This window comes from Macrotis lagotis, chromosome 2, assembly GCF_037893015.1.
Source record: "Macrotis lagotis isolate mMagLag1 chromosome 2, bilby.v1.9.chrom.fasta, whole genome shotgun sequence".
In the NCBI taxonomy this organism is placed as follows: domain Eukaryota; kingdom Metazoa; phylum Chordata; class Mammalia; order Peramelemorphia; family Peramelidae; genus Macrotis; species Macrotis lagotis.
In genome coordinates this window covers 45,990,317-46,008,576 of record NC_133659.1, presented here as the reverse complement: position 1 = coordinate 46,008,576, position 18,260 = coordinate 45,990,317, and the positions used below count along the sequence as shown (strand labels likewise).

Here is an 18,260-nt window from a genome sequence, read left to right as displayed (position 1 = left end):
TACTTGCTACAGGAAAACTCCATCATGGATGTATCTGACCAAAAAACATATCCCCTGTCTCATGACCACAAATGGAAATTTTACCATCGGGGAATCATTCCCTTGGGCTCTTTTCTATTGGTCAATAGTTCTTTTCTAAAATGAAAATAAACTGTAATCCTGCAGAAAGATCATTCTTAGGAGCTGCTTTGCTCTAAGAAAAGCTGAAAGCTTTGGATGCCAGGCTTGGGAGGGAGTTGGGCTAGGGGACAAGCTTAAATGACTTCCCTGGTTAGTAGAGAGCCAGCCGTGTCTGCATGGGTCTGTATTTATAAATGCAGAGGATGCTTCCTATGGCATGGGGTGTCTAGGAACCAGGCAAACCCAGAGAATAAATCAGTCTACCACTGATGCTGACAAGAAGCAAATTAAAGCTGCCTCACTTTGACTTTTGTTTTCTGATACTGACAATCAGATATTCCCCCAAAATGATACCCAAGGCAGCTGTCCAATAAGGAAACTGAAATTATCTTTCTTCTCTCATCTTCTCCCCCTTCAGAAGTTCTCTTCCATTCTACCTCCAAATAATAAAAATGATTGATAAAACATTCCAGTGTTCCAAAGCTTACCACCCTAGAGGCAGCATGGTCTGGTAGAAAGGAGCAATTATCTGGTGAAAATGGGCTGTATGGACTAAGACAGACAAATAAGAAAAACCTACAAGAAAACACTTTGAATTCAAAAGTCCTTTACCAATATAAAGTATTCTGAGTCCCATTTAACCTCCTGACCTTTCCTTCCAGGCACTTTACTTCCCAAAAAACACACTACTTTTTTTTTCTTAATAAGCAAAATTTCTATTTAAATCATCTGGATAATTACCTCAATTCTTTCCTTCATTCTCTCTTTTCAATCCCACCTCCTTGTTTCCTACACTGTGAAATGAAAATCTTCCCCATGTGATACCACCCTGCCCTGATTGTCTATTAGCTCTGCTTCTGAAATGAAGATACAATAACGCGCAGTCCTGCAGAGAGCAAGGGAGACTCATTGGTGGCCTAAGAAACACCAAGCCCTCCCTCATCTTAGCATGACATTGGTCTGAGGCGAACTTTGCCCACTGGCTCATGGATAAAAGCCCAGCCAGGGCTTTCTGGAGCTATTTCCAATTCAAATGGTCTGCTGAGGCGCTCAGCTGTGGAAGGGGGCTATTAACACTGTATGAAAAGAGACACTTTAAAACACAAGGTAGAGTGAGCATTTCTCCTTCTTCACAAAGAATACATTACCTCCAGAAGCCACGGCTTCAGTTTTCTGTCCAACAAAATATCAAATCCCAGGACTTCAAAGCAGACACTTTCACTTCCTGGGGGCTGTCCAGGTCTACACATGCGATATGCATGCAAGACATGTGGTTCTGCTACAATCAGAGTTTTTACCACCAATTCCTAGGTAAAATGTGACAAAACAGATGAAAAATGCACATTAGATTGCATCCGATTTTTCTGTTTTGAAAAAAAGTAAAGAGTTAATGAACAGTGGTTTCTATCAACTACAAGCTAAAGGCAAAGCCCGGCTTCAGAATAGCATTCTCTCCCAGTGATTTAAAAAAAAAAAATACAACAACAAAAAGGCCAGTGGAAGGCACCTGAGGGTCTTTATTCATACAAAGATTGAGAAAAGCTGTTAAATGGAAAGGGCTTGGAGGACAGAAACTGAAAAGAAGCTAGGTTTCAGGATTTTCTACGAAAGAAAACCAATTTTAGGGTGAGTTATTAGAATGTGTTTTTTAAAAAGACCAATTTTACTTAGCAGGGCTAGCTAAAGCAGATTTTCTTAACCTGGAGCCTAGGAACTTTTGTTTTCCTTTCTATTTAAATAACTATTTCAACACAGCTTGGCCTTTTTTGTTTGTTTGTCATCCTACACATTTCATTTTCAGTATTTAAAGCCATGACTATGAGAAGGGATATCAAGCCTTCACCAGACTGTTGCCCGAAAGGGCTAGGACAAAAACACATCTTCAGAACTCCTGAGCTGGAGGCTAAAATTATAATAAGTGAGACCAAGAAATCACAGTTGGGGCTCATCCCATTATTTGTATAGGTCCTGTTTTTGTGCTCTTGCAGTACTAATCTCTTCTACTGAAAAGTTAAGACAATTATTCCACTGAAGTTGTTTCTATTTTTCATTTTCTATGGAAAGGGACATTATTGCCTTGAGCTCACTATTTTCTAGAACTAGTTGAATACACTTGTCCAGCTCCCCCCCACCCAGAACATAAACATGATCCTAAAGTTGACTGAAAGAGAAAAGTGTGAGAAGTTAACCCTTCCCCATTTCTGCAGAAGACTGCCCCTGTGGCTCAGAGCTGGGAGGGACCAGAAGAAAGACTATGATGGAATTTCCAGACAATTGGGTTAGAAATGACAAGACCACAAGCTAACACCAGAAAATGTCAAGTAGAAACAAAAAATCTGGTTCTATGTATCTTCCAGTATATTACGGCAGCAATGGGCCTGGAATGACTAACAATTGATACCACCCAACAGGGAGAAGAGACTACTGATTTCATTCAACTAGCTCTCCATGTCTCTCTCGGGAACAACACACTCCTATTTCCAGCTTTTTGAGTTATGGGTAAACTTATTTCAAGGTTCTAAAATAGATTAGGCCATCTTTGAGCCACTGATGTACCCCTAAATGCAATTTCATTGTCATTTAGTATGTATTCTGCCAATCAAAATTAATCAAATTTCCCAGCAAGCCTATCCATGAAAGGGCAAGAAAGGTAAGGATGGGGAAGGAAAAACAACAACAAAAACAAAAACCCTCAGTGTGATCTGGTACATTTTACTCCTTATTGACAAAGCTGTTGTTGATATCTAGAAATATATACGATTAATGATAGTGACAGAAATGTTTCAAATTTAAGACTTTGAACTTTTGTCACTTGAAATTTTAAATGTTAAGTAGGTTAAAAAAAAGGATTCAATCAAGGCATTTCTGAATGATTACAATCATTGTTAGTAATTGCCTGAATTTAGATAGATTTATTATTTTTTTCAACCATAGGAGTCACATTGCCGTGTTTTTACTGGAGGTTATTTATGACTCTTGGTCTCCAGAGAGGAAGGAATATATTTTAGAGACATGTCTCCCCAAAATAAGTCACTGGGTTAATCCTTAGCAAAATGAATAACATTTGTGATCTGAAACATGAAGACAAAGGTCATTTCTAACCTAATGATATCTCATCTTTTTAATACAACACCCTAGGATTCTCATTTAAAATTATTTTTGAAAAGTTTACAGTAAAAAATCTCCATAACAGAGAATAAATGTTCAAGTACTATGAAAATGCAAACAGTTCATCTTGGTAAACTTATAATCAGATATTCTATGAAATACCATTTCTAAGATTCAGATTTTTCCATATGCATTTTATAGATTTGTAAACAGCAAGTGTTCTCTTACTACATTTTCAGAAGTTTAGGAAATATTAGTGCCCATCAGCCCTAGTTTTTGACCTCAAACTCCTCTGCATTATAACTTTGAAAGAATACTCACATAGGAACTATATATTTGGTCAAAAGAGATGAATAAACTCCATTATTACTGATTCTACTGGTCATCAGTTCTATACCTATTGCATCTTCCAATTAAATTCTTAAACTCATGTAAGAGAAATATCATCCAAACCCACTAACTTTTGGCTAAAGTATAACAAACTATTTGGTGTTGATGCTGTTATTCAGCTAGTTTCATTTCAATTACCCTTCCATGAGTAAGCCTCATATAGCTATTCTCTCTCTCTCTACAAGGAAATTTCCCTAAGAGCAAAGTCTTTTTGGGAGTGAGAACTGTGGAGCTTAATCTAATAAGAACAGGTACCCCTGTCAAGTCTTGGAGAAAATTAAGATGAATTATTGCTTAGCCTCAGTCACCTATTCATTAAGCCACAACAAGCCTACTGAGTTGTGTGTGTCATGATGACTGCCCATCAATATCAGCTGAGGTCCAAAATGTTCCTTTTCAAATTAAATCCATGGTACTCCTATTGGTCCTCTGTTCTCAATCTAATGAGGCCTCCTAGGATTTAGAAATCATCTACTCTCTCATTTTAAAGAAGAAACTGAGCCCCAGAAAAAAAAGAGATAATTTGGCTAAGGTTAGAGAGCTCAGGAGTCAAGAGAAGAGCTGAGTTTGGCGTCTAGATCTAGAACATTGAATCCAGTGTTCTCCCCATTGTCATGCTAGGATTATCAGAGCCTTTTAGCATATTATGGGTGTTTAAAAAATAACTACAACAATTAGCCTCAGTAACAATAGAGTAAAGACCTTATTTTAATTCAACAAACAAACATTTATCATCCTGCCAAGCTCAAATCCAGTTTGGATATGTTTAGTCTCTACTCAGGATGGAAGCCATCAATTTAACAAACCATTAGGTTGAGACAAATGTCAATGCAGGCACAATCTACAAATTTGCTGATCTTTGATGGTCATTACCCATGACATATATTTTTATTACCTCCTATCCTCCCAAAAGGAGAGCTTCTAAATCAAATTACACAGTCTCTGTGTCACTGTGAATCTTCAATAAGCATGCTTCCTAGACTTTGAGGACAGTTTTAATCCCCTTAGTAAGCTTAATAATATGATTATTAGCCTTGTCTCATATAGGTTTGCCATTCTGCTAGAACTTGTTCTACTCTCTTCCAAATTTCACTAAAATGACTTCACTACTAAGTGTCTGTACACTATACACTGGCACAAAGCAGTATCTTAAAGTAAAAGTTTAATTTAGTCTAAGAGTTACTCTAGTTCTGAGTTACTTTTTAAATTCATGCTTTAAGCAACCAATGATAAGTCTTACTTTGGGGTACTGATCTAATTCATTGGGCCTAGGAAACACTAAATTAAAAAGACTTCTGACTTTTATATAATATATTGTTTTTAAAGCAAAGAATTAACAACTATATACATTCAATGATATAATCTTACTGAAATATCATTCCAAAACTTAGCAACATCGTGTTTATTTGTTTGTAGGAATTCAGTAAACCATTTGATAGACCGTTTGCTGCCTTTATCTTCAGTTTCATCTCGTTCAAAGCGTTCATTATGTTTGTTCACAGAGTAGTTTGTCAGGTGCATATAGAGCTGGCTCTGTAACAACATGAAAATCAAAGCAGTCACATCATCTATAGAACCCCATCTGTCCTGTGGTACTTTATAAACACACACACACACACACACACACACACACACACACGCACGCACACACATACAAACACAAACAGAAGTGCATGCCTATCCAAAGAGATGGAATGAATTCATTTAAAATTTTGCATTATCTTTTTTGCTGGCAAACAAGTAGCTATGTACTTAATTTACAAGATAAGTAGAATGATGGGCTCACCTTCCGGGGACTTAATATAATGCTCTGCAGAAAGCAGCCACTTTACTGTGGTACCAATTACCTGTATTGCCAAGAGTTATGTATTTGACTATAAAGGAGAGATGTGTGCACAGAACTCTGAGTACAAATGGCCCAAGTTAATATTTCTATACCAGGAAAACGTTTTAAGGCTTTTGTTGCTGTTGATGCTGCTGGGTTGTTTTTTTGTTTGGTTTGGTTTGGTTTGGGGGAGGGGTGGTTTGTTTGTTTTTTGACTTGTGTGATAGTCTGAAATAACACACTCTTCCCATCTTCACCATGGTCTCTTTGGTGAAAGCTATTATTTGTGTGATCTGTTTTCCAAGAAATGGGAATTGAATTAGGGTTGCAGCAACGGTTCAAGCAAACAGGGGAGGCTATCTGAGCTCACAAATAGCCTCTCCCACTGTCCAGCCGGGCTTGGTCAGTTGATCCCTGTAACCAGGGGCTGGTACATCAAGTACTGACTGGAAGGAAAGTGATAAAAAAAAAAAACCTCAAAGGTGCTCATCTATCAGAGCAGCATAAACGAAAACCAAGACATTTTTGAAAATCTTGGACTTTTACAATCATAACTTAGAATATTATGTCAATTATTTTAAATCCTCATTTTTAGCTTGTCATATGGTAAATCAGGACAAAATAATATAATGAAAACATATGTGCCTGCCATTGTGTGGGACTGAACAAAGGCCAAGCCCTCCTTCCTCCCCATACGGAGTCTATACTCTTAATTGTGGAGACAAGATTCATACCCATGAACTGCTGGGAAAGGCAGCAAGTTCTAATGGAATCCCTGCAGGCAGCGGAAGGAGATCCCATCCAAAGATCCCCCTGTTCCTCTCAGAGAAGTCTGAGGCTATTTTCTCTAAATCTCTCTGTCCAGGGCTCCTTGCCCCCAGTGGGAGCACTATCTGCTTTATGGAGGTCACATTTCTTGCCTTCAGAGGGATCTTGTTTTCTCACCTCCCCATCTTTCTGAGTCTTCCTGGCCCTCTCAGCTCCCTAACTTTTTCTATTGAAATAAGCACAAACTTCTTTCAAATTGGGGGGGGGGGATCCTACAACTTTGGCTTTAATCTGCTGTTCCTTCCAGCTAACATATATTATTTACCTCCCCCTCCTTTCCTCTACTTCCTAAATTCTCCCATGACTATTCAATTCAATTAAGATCAAGAGATTTTAGTAACTATTATATGGAGTCAGTCTAGATGGGTCAATGGGTAATGTATATAGGAAAACAAAATTAAAAATCAAACTGTCTCTCAAGGTGTTTTCCATTCCCTATAAATTCTCATCTTCCCTTAATTCCTCATAATCTGATTCTTTCCCATTCCAAATTGATAATGATGACATTTGTCCTTCTTTCTCGAAGAAGACCATGACATCAGGGAGGTAATGCCATGCCAAGCATGTGAATTGGATTTGAGTGAGGAGGGTTGTGCTACGTCACAAGCCTCACTTTCTCCTCCATAGCCATCTGCGTCCAGTGGATAGATATGAATCAAGATGCCTGGAGATGGCCCTGGATGTGAGGCAGGCAGGATTAAGTGACTTGTCCAAGGTCACACACAGTAAGTGTCAAGTATGTGAGGCTGGATTCAAACCCCTGACCTCCTGATTCCAAGACCAGTGCTCTATCCACTGCACCACTGAGTTGCCCCCACTGCCAAAACAGCATCCTCATAGATCAAAAAGACACCCCCTCCTACACAAAGGCACATTATCTTCAATCTTTACTCTTCTAGATTTCTCAACATTATTTGATGTATTCTAAAACTATCCTTTCTCTTTGTTTCTTTAATGATTTTTAAAATTAAATTTTATTTTTTAATTAGCATAATCTAATTTTTTGCCCTCCTACCCTTACCCCATTGGGAGGGGGAAAAAAAGAAAAACAAAATACTTATAACAAATACATATAGTTAAGTAAAACAATTCCCTCACTGGCAGTGTGTGTGTGTGTGTGTGTGTGTGTGTGTGTGTGTGTGTGTGTGTGTGTATGTCTTGTACTGTCTGGTTCTCATCTTAACTGTTTATTCTTTGTCTACAATTTTCTTTTTCAGTTTAATTGAAAAACACATTGTTTTTTTCCACATTATGGATTGACATTCAGGCCCTAGGCTTTCACAGAATCGGAATTCTAACACTAACACAGGGTCCTTGGAAACGATCTGACTCAATCTCCAAATTCTACAGATAAATAATCCCCCAGTTCATATAGCAAAGTGAATAGGAATGACCAGAAGGCAGTTAGCCATAGCATTTTATCACAAGAATCAGCTAAGAGAACAACCAACAAGAACAACAGAGGAGTAAATTATTCACTTCCAGCAAGTATGGAGGGCATGAAAAGTTTGCAATGACCTACAGAGTTTTCTGTTTTCTGTTGCAGGATCAAGTAACCTCTATGTAATTACAAAGTTCAGGCTAGTCTCTCTCCTAGAAGAGGAGGTTAAATTGCTGGAAGAATATCAGATTATCACAGAAAATGAAGTACAACCTAAAAAAATGGGGGGGAGAGTCCTTCAAGGTTAAAAAAACGATCTGAAAGGGCAAAGGGGCAAACTCTCCTGTGTCAGTGGTTTAGAGGGTAAAAGAACGTAAGATTCCAAAAGCTAGACTTTGAAACTGAGTGATAAATTCATGGTCTTGATTCCTTTCTCAACCTCAATTTCCACGTTTATAAGACCCCAATGGGCATTCCCATCTTTCCCCACTGATATTACAAACTCTTCATATCCATTATATTCCAAAAGTCCTAATCTTCCTCACAACTCCCCCTACATTTCTCTGAATGTGCCAATATTATCCTAATCAACCAATCTTGAAATGATCACTAACTCTTCTTCCTTTATGGTCCACTTCCTAAAAGGCCGTAAACCTAACTCTGCTTCTAAGTTCTTTACCTAGAGAGAGCTAATTTGTCTCAGGAATTCCACAGGCCATTCCTTCCATTTCTACAGCCACCACCTGACCCTAAGACTTTTTTTTTTATCTCTTCCCCTGGACAAATGGTCTTATCAAGATGCTCCTTACAAAAATTTCATTCTTCTTTCTCTTCTCAGAGCCACAAAACTACAATTATTTCATTCCCATGCTCAAAAAACTTAAAATAGCTTTGCCATCTTTACCAAACAAGATCTCCAGGTTCACAGCAAAATACAGCTTCCAGAACTTATTCCATGTTTCTGTCCCTTTGCATATGCTGCTAGCTGTCCTTCAGTGATCTCTACCTCACAAAATTCTATCCTTCCTTCAAGATTCAATTCAAAATGCTGCTTCTACATCCATGAAGTCTTCTTTGATCCCACTAGGAAGAAAGAGGCTTTTTCCCTACCTGAATTCTCCCAGTCCTTTTTTGTGCCTTCACATTAACATTAAATACACTACTGTTACAATAGGTAACATTCAAATTTCTGAAATAGTCATTTAGGGATATGTCTTTTTTTTTTTTTTAGGTTTTTGCAATGCAATGGGGTTAAGTGGCTTGCCCAAGTCCACACAGCTAGGTAATTATTAAGTGTCTGAGGCTGGATTTGAACCCAGGTACTCCTGACTCCAGGGCCGGTGCTTTATCCACTGCACCACCTAGCCACCCCAGGGATATGTCTTAATTCTCTTGTTTAAATATAAACTCCTAAAGGGTAGAAAGCTCATCTTCAGGTCTTCAACAGGAGCTAGCATAGTGACTTGCCCATAGTAGGAAGTTAATATTTGGTGAATGAGTAAATAATTGTCTTAGGGTGCTTTTTCTTTAGTCAATGAAGTTATGATTGTATCAAAATTAAAATAACAATACAACCTCTGAAAGTTAGTAAGGCACAGTGGAAAAGTGTTAGATTTGAATTCAGGAGAGCTGAATTCCTATTCTTAATTATTATTATGAGAAGGACTAAAAAAACAAACTGCCTCAAGTAAGGGGGGGGGACTTGATCTCCTTGCAAACAGAATGATATTGGCAAAAAAGGTAATATCAGTTTAGGATATAAATGTTTGTAAAATCTTATGGATTTTATATCACGAGACAAAGGGGCAACAGAGGGAAAAAGTTTAAAAAAAGTTTGGCAAGAGACACAATTAAGCAAAAACCATCCCAAGTACATCCAAGGATGAAACTAGAAGAATTACAACCATAAATGAAAGATTGGAAACAGACATCAGTATTTTTATAGCAAATTCTCTTTATCATCAAGGATAACTGGAGTCCCCACATTATCATTTTAACCTTAGTCCTGGCTGTGAGAGGGACTGGAAATGGCTCACCAATAAAAAGAGGCTCATCCATCACCATTCAGCTGGCCATCTGGTGGAGAGTCCTGGAGTTACTAATTTATTCCCATCTTATAGAAGACTCAAAAAGTATAAGTGTAGCTGAGTAAGGGGCAGCTAGATAGCACTGTGATAGAGCACCAGGTCTGGAGTCAAGAAGATCTAAGTTCAAATCTGACCTCAGACACTTAATCACTGTGTAATACTAGGACAACTCACTTCACCTTTTTTGCTTCAGTTTGTTCACTGTAAAAAAAAAAACCTGAAGAAGTAAATGGCAAGCCGCTCCAATATCTTTGCCAAGAAAACCCAAAATGGGGGTCTCCTCAAGACCCAGACATGACTGAAACAACAAGAACAAAAGATCATAACCATGGCTAGGAAATGAGAGGGGTGAGAATTTGAATCCAAATCTTCCTAGTTCCTTCTTTAGCTTTTCTCTCCTATAGTCATCATTTTTATAATTAATTATCACATAATTAATTTTGGAAAAGTTTTTTTTTTTTGCCATGCCACAGAGACAATGAAAAAGATCTTGAGATCTTATCTTCCACGGCTTCAATGAAAGGCTAACTCCATCTGCTTCTAGGATGAGCAATAAGTTACCATTAGCAACTTGCATAAGTGTTCCTAAAAGTTCCAATATATAATAATAACAAGATAAAGTACCATTTGAGAGATTTTTTTGACATATATGCCTTTCGTCTCAGACCAAAATTGCTTTAAGTACAGTTGAAAATGATTGCCTCATCTCTGCCTGAGAACACACAGCATTACATTTTGTTTTTAAGGATACGGATTCACCCCAGCACCACTTACCAAATTTGTATCATTAGGTGGACTGTACTTCTCCGTCCCCATTCTTACAAGTCCATCGTGATATAAAAATATTTTTAATGGATCACAGGATGTTATCAGAATATAAATTCGTAAATCAAACTTGTAGCCTTCCATCAGGAAAGGCTTATCAATGTATTCTTGGACAATTAAGTGGTCCTGAGCTAGCAATTTTTCAGCATTTCTTATCAAAGAGATCCTGGATTTGAAAGAAGACAAAAAAAAGGATAAATACGAAACGAGGCATAAATTAATTGTCAGACATGGTCAAAAGAGAAGTCTCCCTTATTTATAAAGAAACTGCATGCCCACCAGCACCAGAAAGCTATCCTTGTCTATGATTCCTTTGATACCCTCTTATCAGGAAAACTGGTTTGAAGGAGATCACTGCTTGTCCTCCCGCCTCCCCCACAATTATGTATTATTGAAATTAGCACTTTTTTTCTAATCATGTAAATTAAGGATATTTCAGAGCATTTCAATTTGTTATAATTTAAGATATTTCTTCTGGTTCTGGCAACATGAAGAGTCAATTCTGCTCAGTCAATGGAAGTAAAACTTCAACTGATGATACACATCTCTAAGAACATAACTGAGCAAATAAATGCCCATAGTTTTAAAATTAATAGTGGAGATGCCCTCATGGACTCAACATTTATATGCTACAGTTAAGGGCTTTATATTTAAAGCTTTAGATTACTTTGTAAAGAAATCGAAGCAATGATCATGAACCTTGGGTTATATGATGGCTACGTTATGAATTATCTCTTTTCACAGAATTATGAACTGAAGAACTAAACACTCTCCTTCAAATCCTACAGATCCCAAGGCCTTGTCATGGTGTGGAAGGGACACTACTTAACCTAGAAGGTCAGGTCAGGCCTGGGTCATCTGGAGGAACTTGAAGTCCATCCCTCCAGAGGAGATGGGCCTAACTCAGCTAAGGGCAGAAAGGCTCCCATTCTAGGATAGGGGGCAAAGAAGGCCCTGCAAGTAGCAAAACCATAACAGAAGTGAGAAAGGAAACAATCTACATCCCTGAAGGAGAGAGCCACATGGATTGAATTCAAGATCTTCAGAAGTATTGAACAATGAATAAGATTTGAAAAGACTATCACTTGTGTGTGTGTGTGTGTGTGTGTGTGTGTGTGTGTGTTTAAGGAAGGAAGAGAGACATGAGTTAAAAGTTCTTTGCAAAAAGGTAACAAGAAAGGACTAATTAAAGTTTAAGACTGGGTTTCTGAATTCTCAAATCACTTTCCTTGACCCAGAGACTTTAACATTTTTACCATGATTTTTCTAGGATCCCATGATGATAAGAAGGAACTATCCCCAAATAACAAGACCACACCCCCTTCTTAAATTTAAAAAATTAGCAATCTATTCCCTTCCTATATTTCATAATTCTCACTACTGTTTACCATAAGACTTATGGAAACTGGAATTTGGCTTTTTTTGTTTGTTTTTTTTAATTTATCAATTTTCAGAAGGCAAATCCCATTTGAATTCTGCTTAATTTTTAAACTGACATACTAAGAATATCAGAATGTGTTGGAAAAATGTGGCACATTAACCATTTATATCAGTAGGTAAAAATATATTTTTCCTCCATCTAGCTGCAACTATGAGCAATTTACCATTTACAGGTTTGTTTGTTTTTTTTCCCAAACACATCTCTTGGCTTGACCATTTCAGTATCAAGATTCAAATTCACCTACCCGTGACCCATTGCACCATTTGCTGGTTTGACAATAAAAGTTTTCTGTTTTCGTTTTTTCTTCAATTCTTTTACATAATTCTGGAACTGGGTATACTCTGCTGGGAAGATCCATGTTCGGGGGATAAAAGTATATTCCTGAGGATTACACTTGATCATTCTGTGAATAAAAGAATAGGATTTTAGAAGGTTTTCAAACTTTTTAAAAAGTTTTCTGTCTATGGACCTGTGCTGCTCCACTTTAACACAAATAAAAGAGGATTCTAAGGAAAGTCCCAGAGATCTGGGTTCGTTTCCAAGTTCAGACCCTCAGCAGTGACATGTATCTATACAAGTCTTTTCATATCTCTAAAGACTGGGTTTCTTCATATAAAAATAAGACTCAACAGATACAAAGATCACAGATGGGACTTCAGAGACCATCCCATCCAACCACCTCACTCTGTGGCAAAGAGATACCAATAGTCAGCTGGCTAATTCAGTTCCAAAGGTGATTTTGAATCCAGGTAATAATTATTTGCACAGTAATGATATCAGGAGAGAGCTTGATAATCTCCAATCACCTTTAAAACGTGAGCTATTCTTAGGGAATCAAGGAAGTTGGCTGCAAATATTGTCCAAGATATCTCCAAGCTGTGTTACCACAGGAAAGCTATTCAGTCACTCTGAGTCTCAGTTTTTCATCTATGAAATGAGGATAATATTACACCATAGATCCAATTCCTTAAGAAGCCCCTTTTCTACATTCACAGCAGCCCTACTTTCTTCTTCTAGAACCAATATGCAAATCAGAACCTCACAGCCTCTTGCTTAGATTGAGATGCCCTTCTAATTGATCTCCCTGCCTTAAGTCTCTTCACATTCTAACCTATCTTTCTCTCAGCTACAGAACTATTTTCCTTCACTCAAAAGTCTGACCACATTATCTCCCAACTAGGCTTCAGGGACCTCTGCAGTCACATACAAAGAACCCTTAACAGCCCTGTCCCCTTTCTGTTTTCAGCCTTCTTCCCTGATGCACCCCTCCATTTACACTGCAATTCCATCTTCCTGGCCAAAGTGCTGTTCCTCACTCACAACACTCCTTTGTCCTCTCTAGGCTTTGGACTGGCTGACCTCAATGCCTGAAATGTACTCCCTCTTCACCACTGTCTCTTGAAAGACCTGGATCCTTGCAAGATGCAGTCAAACACAAGAGGTTTTTCCCAGATCACATACCTCACTCCGCAATGCCTCACCAAAGGCTACCTTTCATTTCCTCTCCAAGTGTATTTATTTTGTCAAACATCTTTCAATCACATTTGACTCTAGTTGGGACGGCACTTGGTAGCTAATGTTTGACACCTCTGTTGGCTAAACCACTTGCCCCCACCCCGTCCAAGATAACAATTCTATTACTGTAGACTACTAACACTGGTTAATATTATCAACACAGTAACCACCTCATAAAAGTCTGTGAACTTGACTTGAACCAGAAAATCTTTCACCCAAAGAAAACCAATCACTTTATAATTCAATATCCTTTTTTTTGAAAAAAGAAGAAACTGAAATGAAAGCCCAGAATAACAAATTTAATACAAAATAAAAGTGGGGACCAGAAGGAGGAATCGAATCCCTGCCCCTTTCCTACCTAGAAGTTCCTTCCTAGGGACTTGAGATACCTTTGAGAGGACCTCACAAGGGTCGTGCTTCCACTATGGCAAGTAAGATGATTACCAATCTTATCTTCTGACTCAGAACTTAGCTAAGAAGCTGAAAATTTCAGTACAGTAGGCTAATTCTGACATTTCTTTTGACAACTATATAAAAATCATCTGATGGCATCACAGTCATGTCAACTGTCATCTTTCTGTTCTCAAAACATTTTTTAATGAATCATCACATATTTCACAAGATATATAGACTATGAAATTAAATCAGACTAAAGCTATAATTAAGTCAATGTATTTTAAAATTCATGATGTGCTATTTTGAAGGGTACGGTATCAATTTTTAAAAATGCCAAGTCCAATATAAAATAAAAATGCATACCAAAAAAGATATCAGGGCTAAAATCTATTCAGGTAACCTGATAAAAATCATCTTCAAAAGGGGTTCAAGGGAAGCATGAGGGTCAGTCTCTAAGGAGACTTAAGAATTTCAGAATGGGGATGTGGTGGTAGTAGTGATGATTAGTTTCTCCCTAACGCCATCACACATTTAGGAGCTGACCATAAACAAGTAATTTGGTTGCCTCTATTTCTGTAGTACCAGGTCATCCTTTGCTCATCTAATGTAGAATCATTTTATCTTCAAAAAGAATTCCATGGAGTCATGCTGAATGAGAGACTGGTTAGGATTTAAATGTTCGATATTCCTGGGTGAATAGGAGCTTTAAATGTAAAAATATTTCACACCCTGGATTCTAAATGAAAGAATACATTTACAGAGACACACTCTAAAGAACTCAGGAGATACTAATACTGTACACATTAAATACACAGCCATATTTTTATAATACTGAAAGCTAGAATTAAGTTTAAATTTAAAAATTAATTCAGGGAAAATGAAGCTGTTTTTATAGCACAACTCTAAGAAGAAACTTTGGCTTGAGTTGTAAGTCTAGCCTAAAGCTATTATTATGACATTTCTAGTCTGACTCTTGGTAGAATGGAAGCTAGACTCTACATGGGCTCTGAGCCAAAGAAGGGCTTCAAATATCAAACCCATTCTTTCCTTCTCCAAAGCCCCCATGCAGGGTGCCTGGAAGCCTGGCTGGATTAAACTTCAAGTAGCACCTCCATGCAGATGACTCTCCAAACGTTATTTCTAGCACTGACCCTTCCCCCTGACCCCCCATGCATGAAGAGCCTCCAGCTTATGCCACGTGAGGATTGGCTGAAGATCCACAAGGATAGACTTGGTGGTGGTGGGGGTGACATGATAGCTGTCTTAGCCACTTTAAAGTATTTAAAGGGCAGTCACATGGAAAAGGGATTAGGCCTGTTCAGTTTAACCCTAAGGGGCCCCACTACAGGTGCTAACCACAAGGAGGCAGATTTAGGCTTGAGTTCATGAAAAATTACCAACCACTCTGCAAAGTCCCAGAATGGAATGGAGTGGTAGCTCCCCCTGCCCTGCAGGTCCTCAAGTCAAAGCAGGGTGACTTGTTGAAGGGATGCAAAGGAGATTCATAGGGTGCCTGTCCTTCCACAGATCCTTCCAAATTGGACATTCTGACAATCTGGGATTTTCTATTTGACTTGCCCCAGCACCAATCAGGGGAAAGAAGAAAAGAGATACTCCCTCCCTCAAGAAGTGACTTGATTTTTTAATTACTTGCTCTCAAATATATGAGAAGAAAAATTATTCTCCCACTAACACTAATCCCCCTTTACAGGCATTTTCAAAATTCTAGAAGTTCCGTAGCAATTACAGGATGTAGAATTATCTTCCTGATATATTTTCACAAGATATTATGGAGAATGAGGAGATGATTTTTATTTTTTCTCATGTATTATAAGATAATCTGGCATTTTTTTTTTTACTATTGGGTATTAGAGAGGCAAAGAGGTTTGGAAATAAACCTGGGTTTGAAATCAGGAAATCTGTTTGCAAATTCAAATTCTTCCTGTCCCTTCTGTGACTTTAGTCAAGTTATTGAACATCACCAGGCCTCATTTTCCTCATCTGTAAAATAAGGGGGGAGTGAGAAGTAAGGGGACACACTGGATGATCTCTAAGGCCCCTGATATCTCTAAAGTTAGAATAGGATCCCATAAAGTATGTCAATTTGTGTCATTTGAGGTCAAGTTTAAATGCCATCTCTTTTATGGAACCTCTTCTGAACTTTCTGGAAGTAAACAATCTCTCCCTGCTTACATTTCTTACAATGTTTGCTTTGTATTTAATGTATAATATTAATTTGTGCATATACATAAACTAAATTTTAAGCATCTTAAGAACAGTCTCCTTTCAGTCTTGGTTTCTCTAGCACCTAGGACAGTGCCTCACAATGAGGAAAAGCTTAATAAATGTTAGGTGAATTTAATTTAACCTAGGAGACAATAATAGTCTCAAGTTAGAGATCAGTCTCTGAATGTCCTGCCCTAGGGGCTCCTTGCCAGCTCAGCTGTTACCTTACCAACTTCCAGAGAAGTTCATCATAGGGTCTTATATGCATTATATCTATTTCATAGATAAAAATACTGAGATCTACAGAGGTTCTCAGGGTCAAAGTAGACCTAAAACCAAGGCCAGTATTCCTTCCAAGGGATTGAGAAGGTATACTCCTCAGAGGCTTTTAGAAGGAGTATATTAGGACAGGATGAATTAGGGGGGCCAAGAAAAAATAGCTCAATATTAAGGAGGGAGGCAAAAGTCAAGGCATGTGAGTCACATGTCCCAATGTCAGCTTGTTATGTCATCTGACCTCACTGAAATAGATTCCACTTCACCCAAAGTGGTTTTTAGTGGACTGTCCTACTCTCAAATTTTATGCTGGACCTCAAATGACACATTATAATTTAGAGACAAATCAAAGTTCTTATAAATTTTAAGCTGGAAAGTACATTAGAGGTCATATAGTCCAAGCTCCACATCTTCCAGAGAAGGAAACTGAAATTTATCCTAAATCCTGAAGAAAAGCATTAAAATTGTTTTCTTAAACTAAGGTGAGCTTTTCTCAAAGATGACTCCTAGTATCCTCCTTTCCTAATGACCTTGAATTAATTATATACCTATTCTTGGCCCATTTAGCTACTAATAGAATGTAAAGACCTTGATGATGGGGACTGATTCATTTTTGTCTTGATATCCCCAAGACTTAGCACTATACCTGTGGAGCACAACATATAAAATGTCTGTGATTCTTGGAGGAATGCTGAGTGCTGTCCCCTTCCCCTTTTCTCCTCCTCATAATCTTCAGTTTGTTGCCTCTACCTGGACATCAAATTCACCATGCAATGGAAAAATAATCCAAAAATCTTCAAATATGTCCCATCAGTTCTATCACAGTTGAGTCCTGTGTCAATCAATCTCCAATAGTATCCGAGGTGCTTTGGCCTGTGGACCACCACCACACCAGACAATTCAAGCATTAGCCTCCTTGGTATAAGTGCCATCAGACACCATTGGATCTCAGCACCTATTAGCTTTCATGAGGCTAGTGGAGGAAGTTATGATGGATGAGGATAGTAGGTGTGTTCAAGGTAAGAGCTAATGATACACTACATGTATTACAAAATATTCTATCTCTCTATTTTCTCATGAGAACCAGATTCAATTCAATTCAATAATTTTAGTAGACACCCACTATGTATAAGTCAGAAAAGATATAAAGATGAAAAACTAATAGTCCTTCCTTCAATGAGCTTGCAATATACTAGAGAGGCCCAAATTATAGACAGATAAGCACAGCATTAGGAAAAAGTGGTCCAGAAGCCAAGTTCTCTACAACCCTGCTGTCAAACTCAAATGGAAATAGAACTAAACTGGACAGAACAATCTCAGTGTGCTGAAAACCGACTTTTTATTTTTTGTTTTTATTTTATTAAATATTTCACAATGCTTCTAAATCTATTTCAGGCTCTACTCTGGAGTATTGCTGTGGGCTGTAGTTTTACATCTCTGCTCCAGAAGAATTTGGGGACAAAGAGAATACCTTTCAACCAGGTATCAGAGAAAAGCTTCAAAGAGGGTACAGCACCAGAGATGATATTTGAAGGAAGAGAAAGAACAACAGTTGGAGATGAGGAGTACATTGAAGAAAACTGAGGAGAGCCAACAAGGACACACAAAGGCAAAGTAAAGGCACACTGGATTCTGGAATTAGTGATTATTCCAGTAGTCTTAAAATGTGGGGGATGTAAAGGAAGAATTAGATAAAATAGGGCTGGGAGGACAGGACAGAGCCAGATAGTAGAAGCCTTAACAATCAAAAGAGCTAGCTGACATTTTATCCTTTTGGTAATAGGGAACTACTCCACATCTCTTCAATGAATCCCTTCACTTTATGACTAAGCACCTTAGAAG

The 18,260-nt window shown here is 38.0% G+C and overlaps 1 protein-coding gene across 7 annotated transcripts in view; it reads right to left on the bottom strand.

Annotated features, from left to right (window-relative positions):
• The window catches only part of TTLL7 (tubulin tyrosine ligase like 7), a 244,448-nt gene that overhangs the window by 149,315 nt on the left and 76,873 nt on the right, over window positions 1-18,260 (bottom strand). For all 7 annotated transcript variants that reach the window (XM_074221808.1, XM_074221809.1, XM_074221807.1 and 4 more), the window contains exons 6-9: window positions 12,250-12,408; window positions 10,514-10,730; window positions 4,987-5,151; window positions 1,269-1,427 (exon numbers count right to left, since the gene is read on the bottom strand). In XM_074221808.1, coding sequence (XP_074077909.1) covers window positions 1,269-1,427; window positions 4,987-5,151; window positions 10,514-10,730; window positions 12,250-12,408 — 700 coding nt within the window. The remainder of the gene's footprint in view (window positions 1-1,268; window positions 1,428-4,986; window positions 5,152-10,513; window positions 10,731-12,249; window positions 12,409-18,260) is intronic.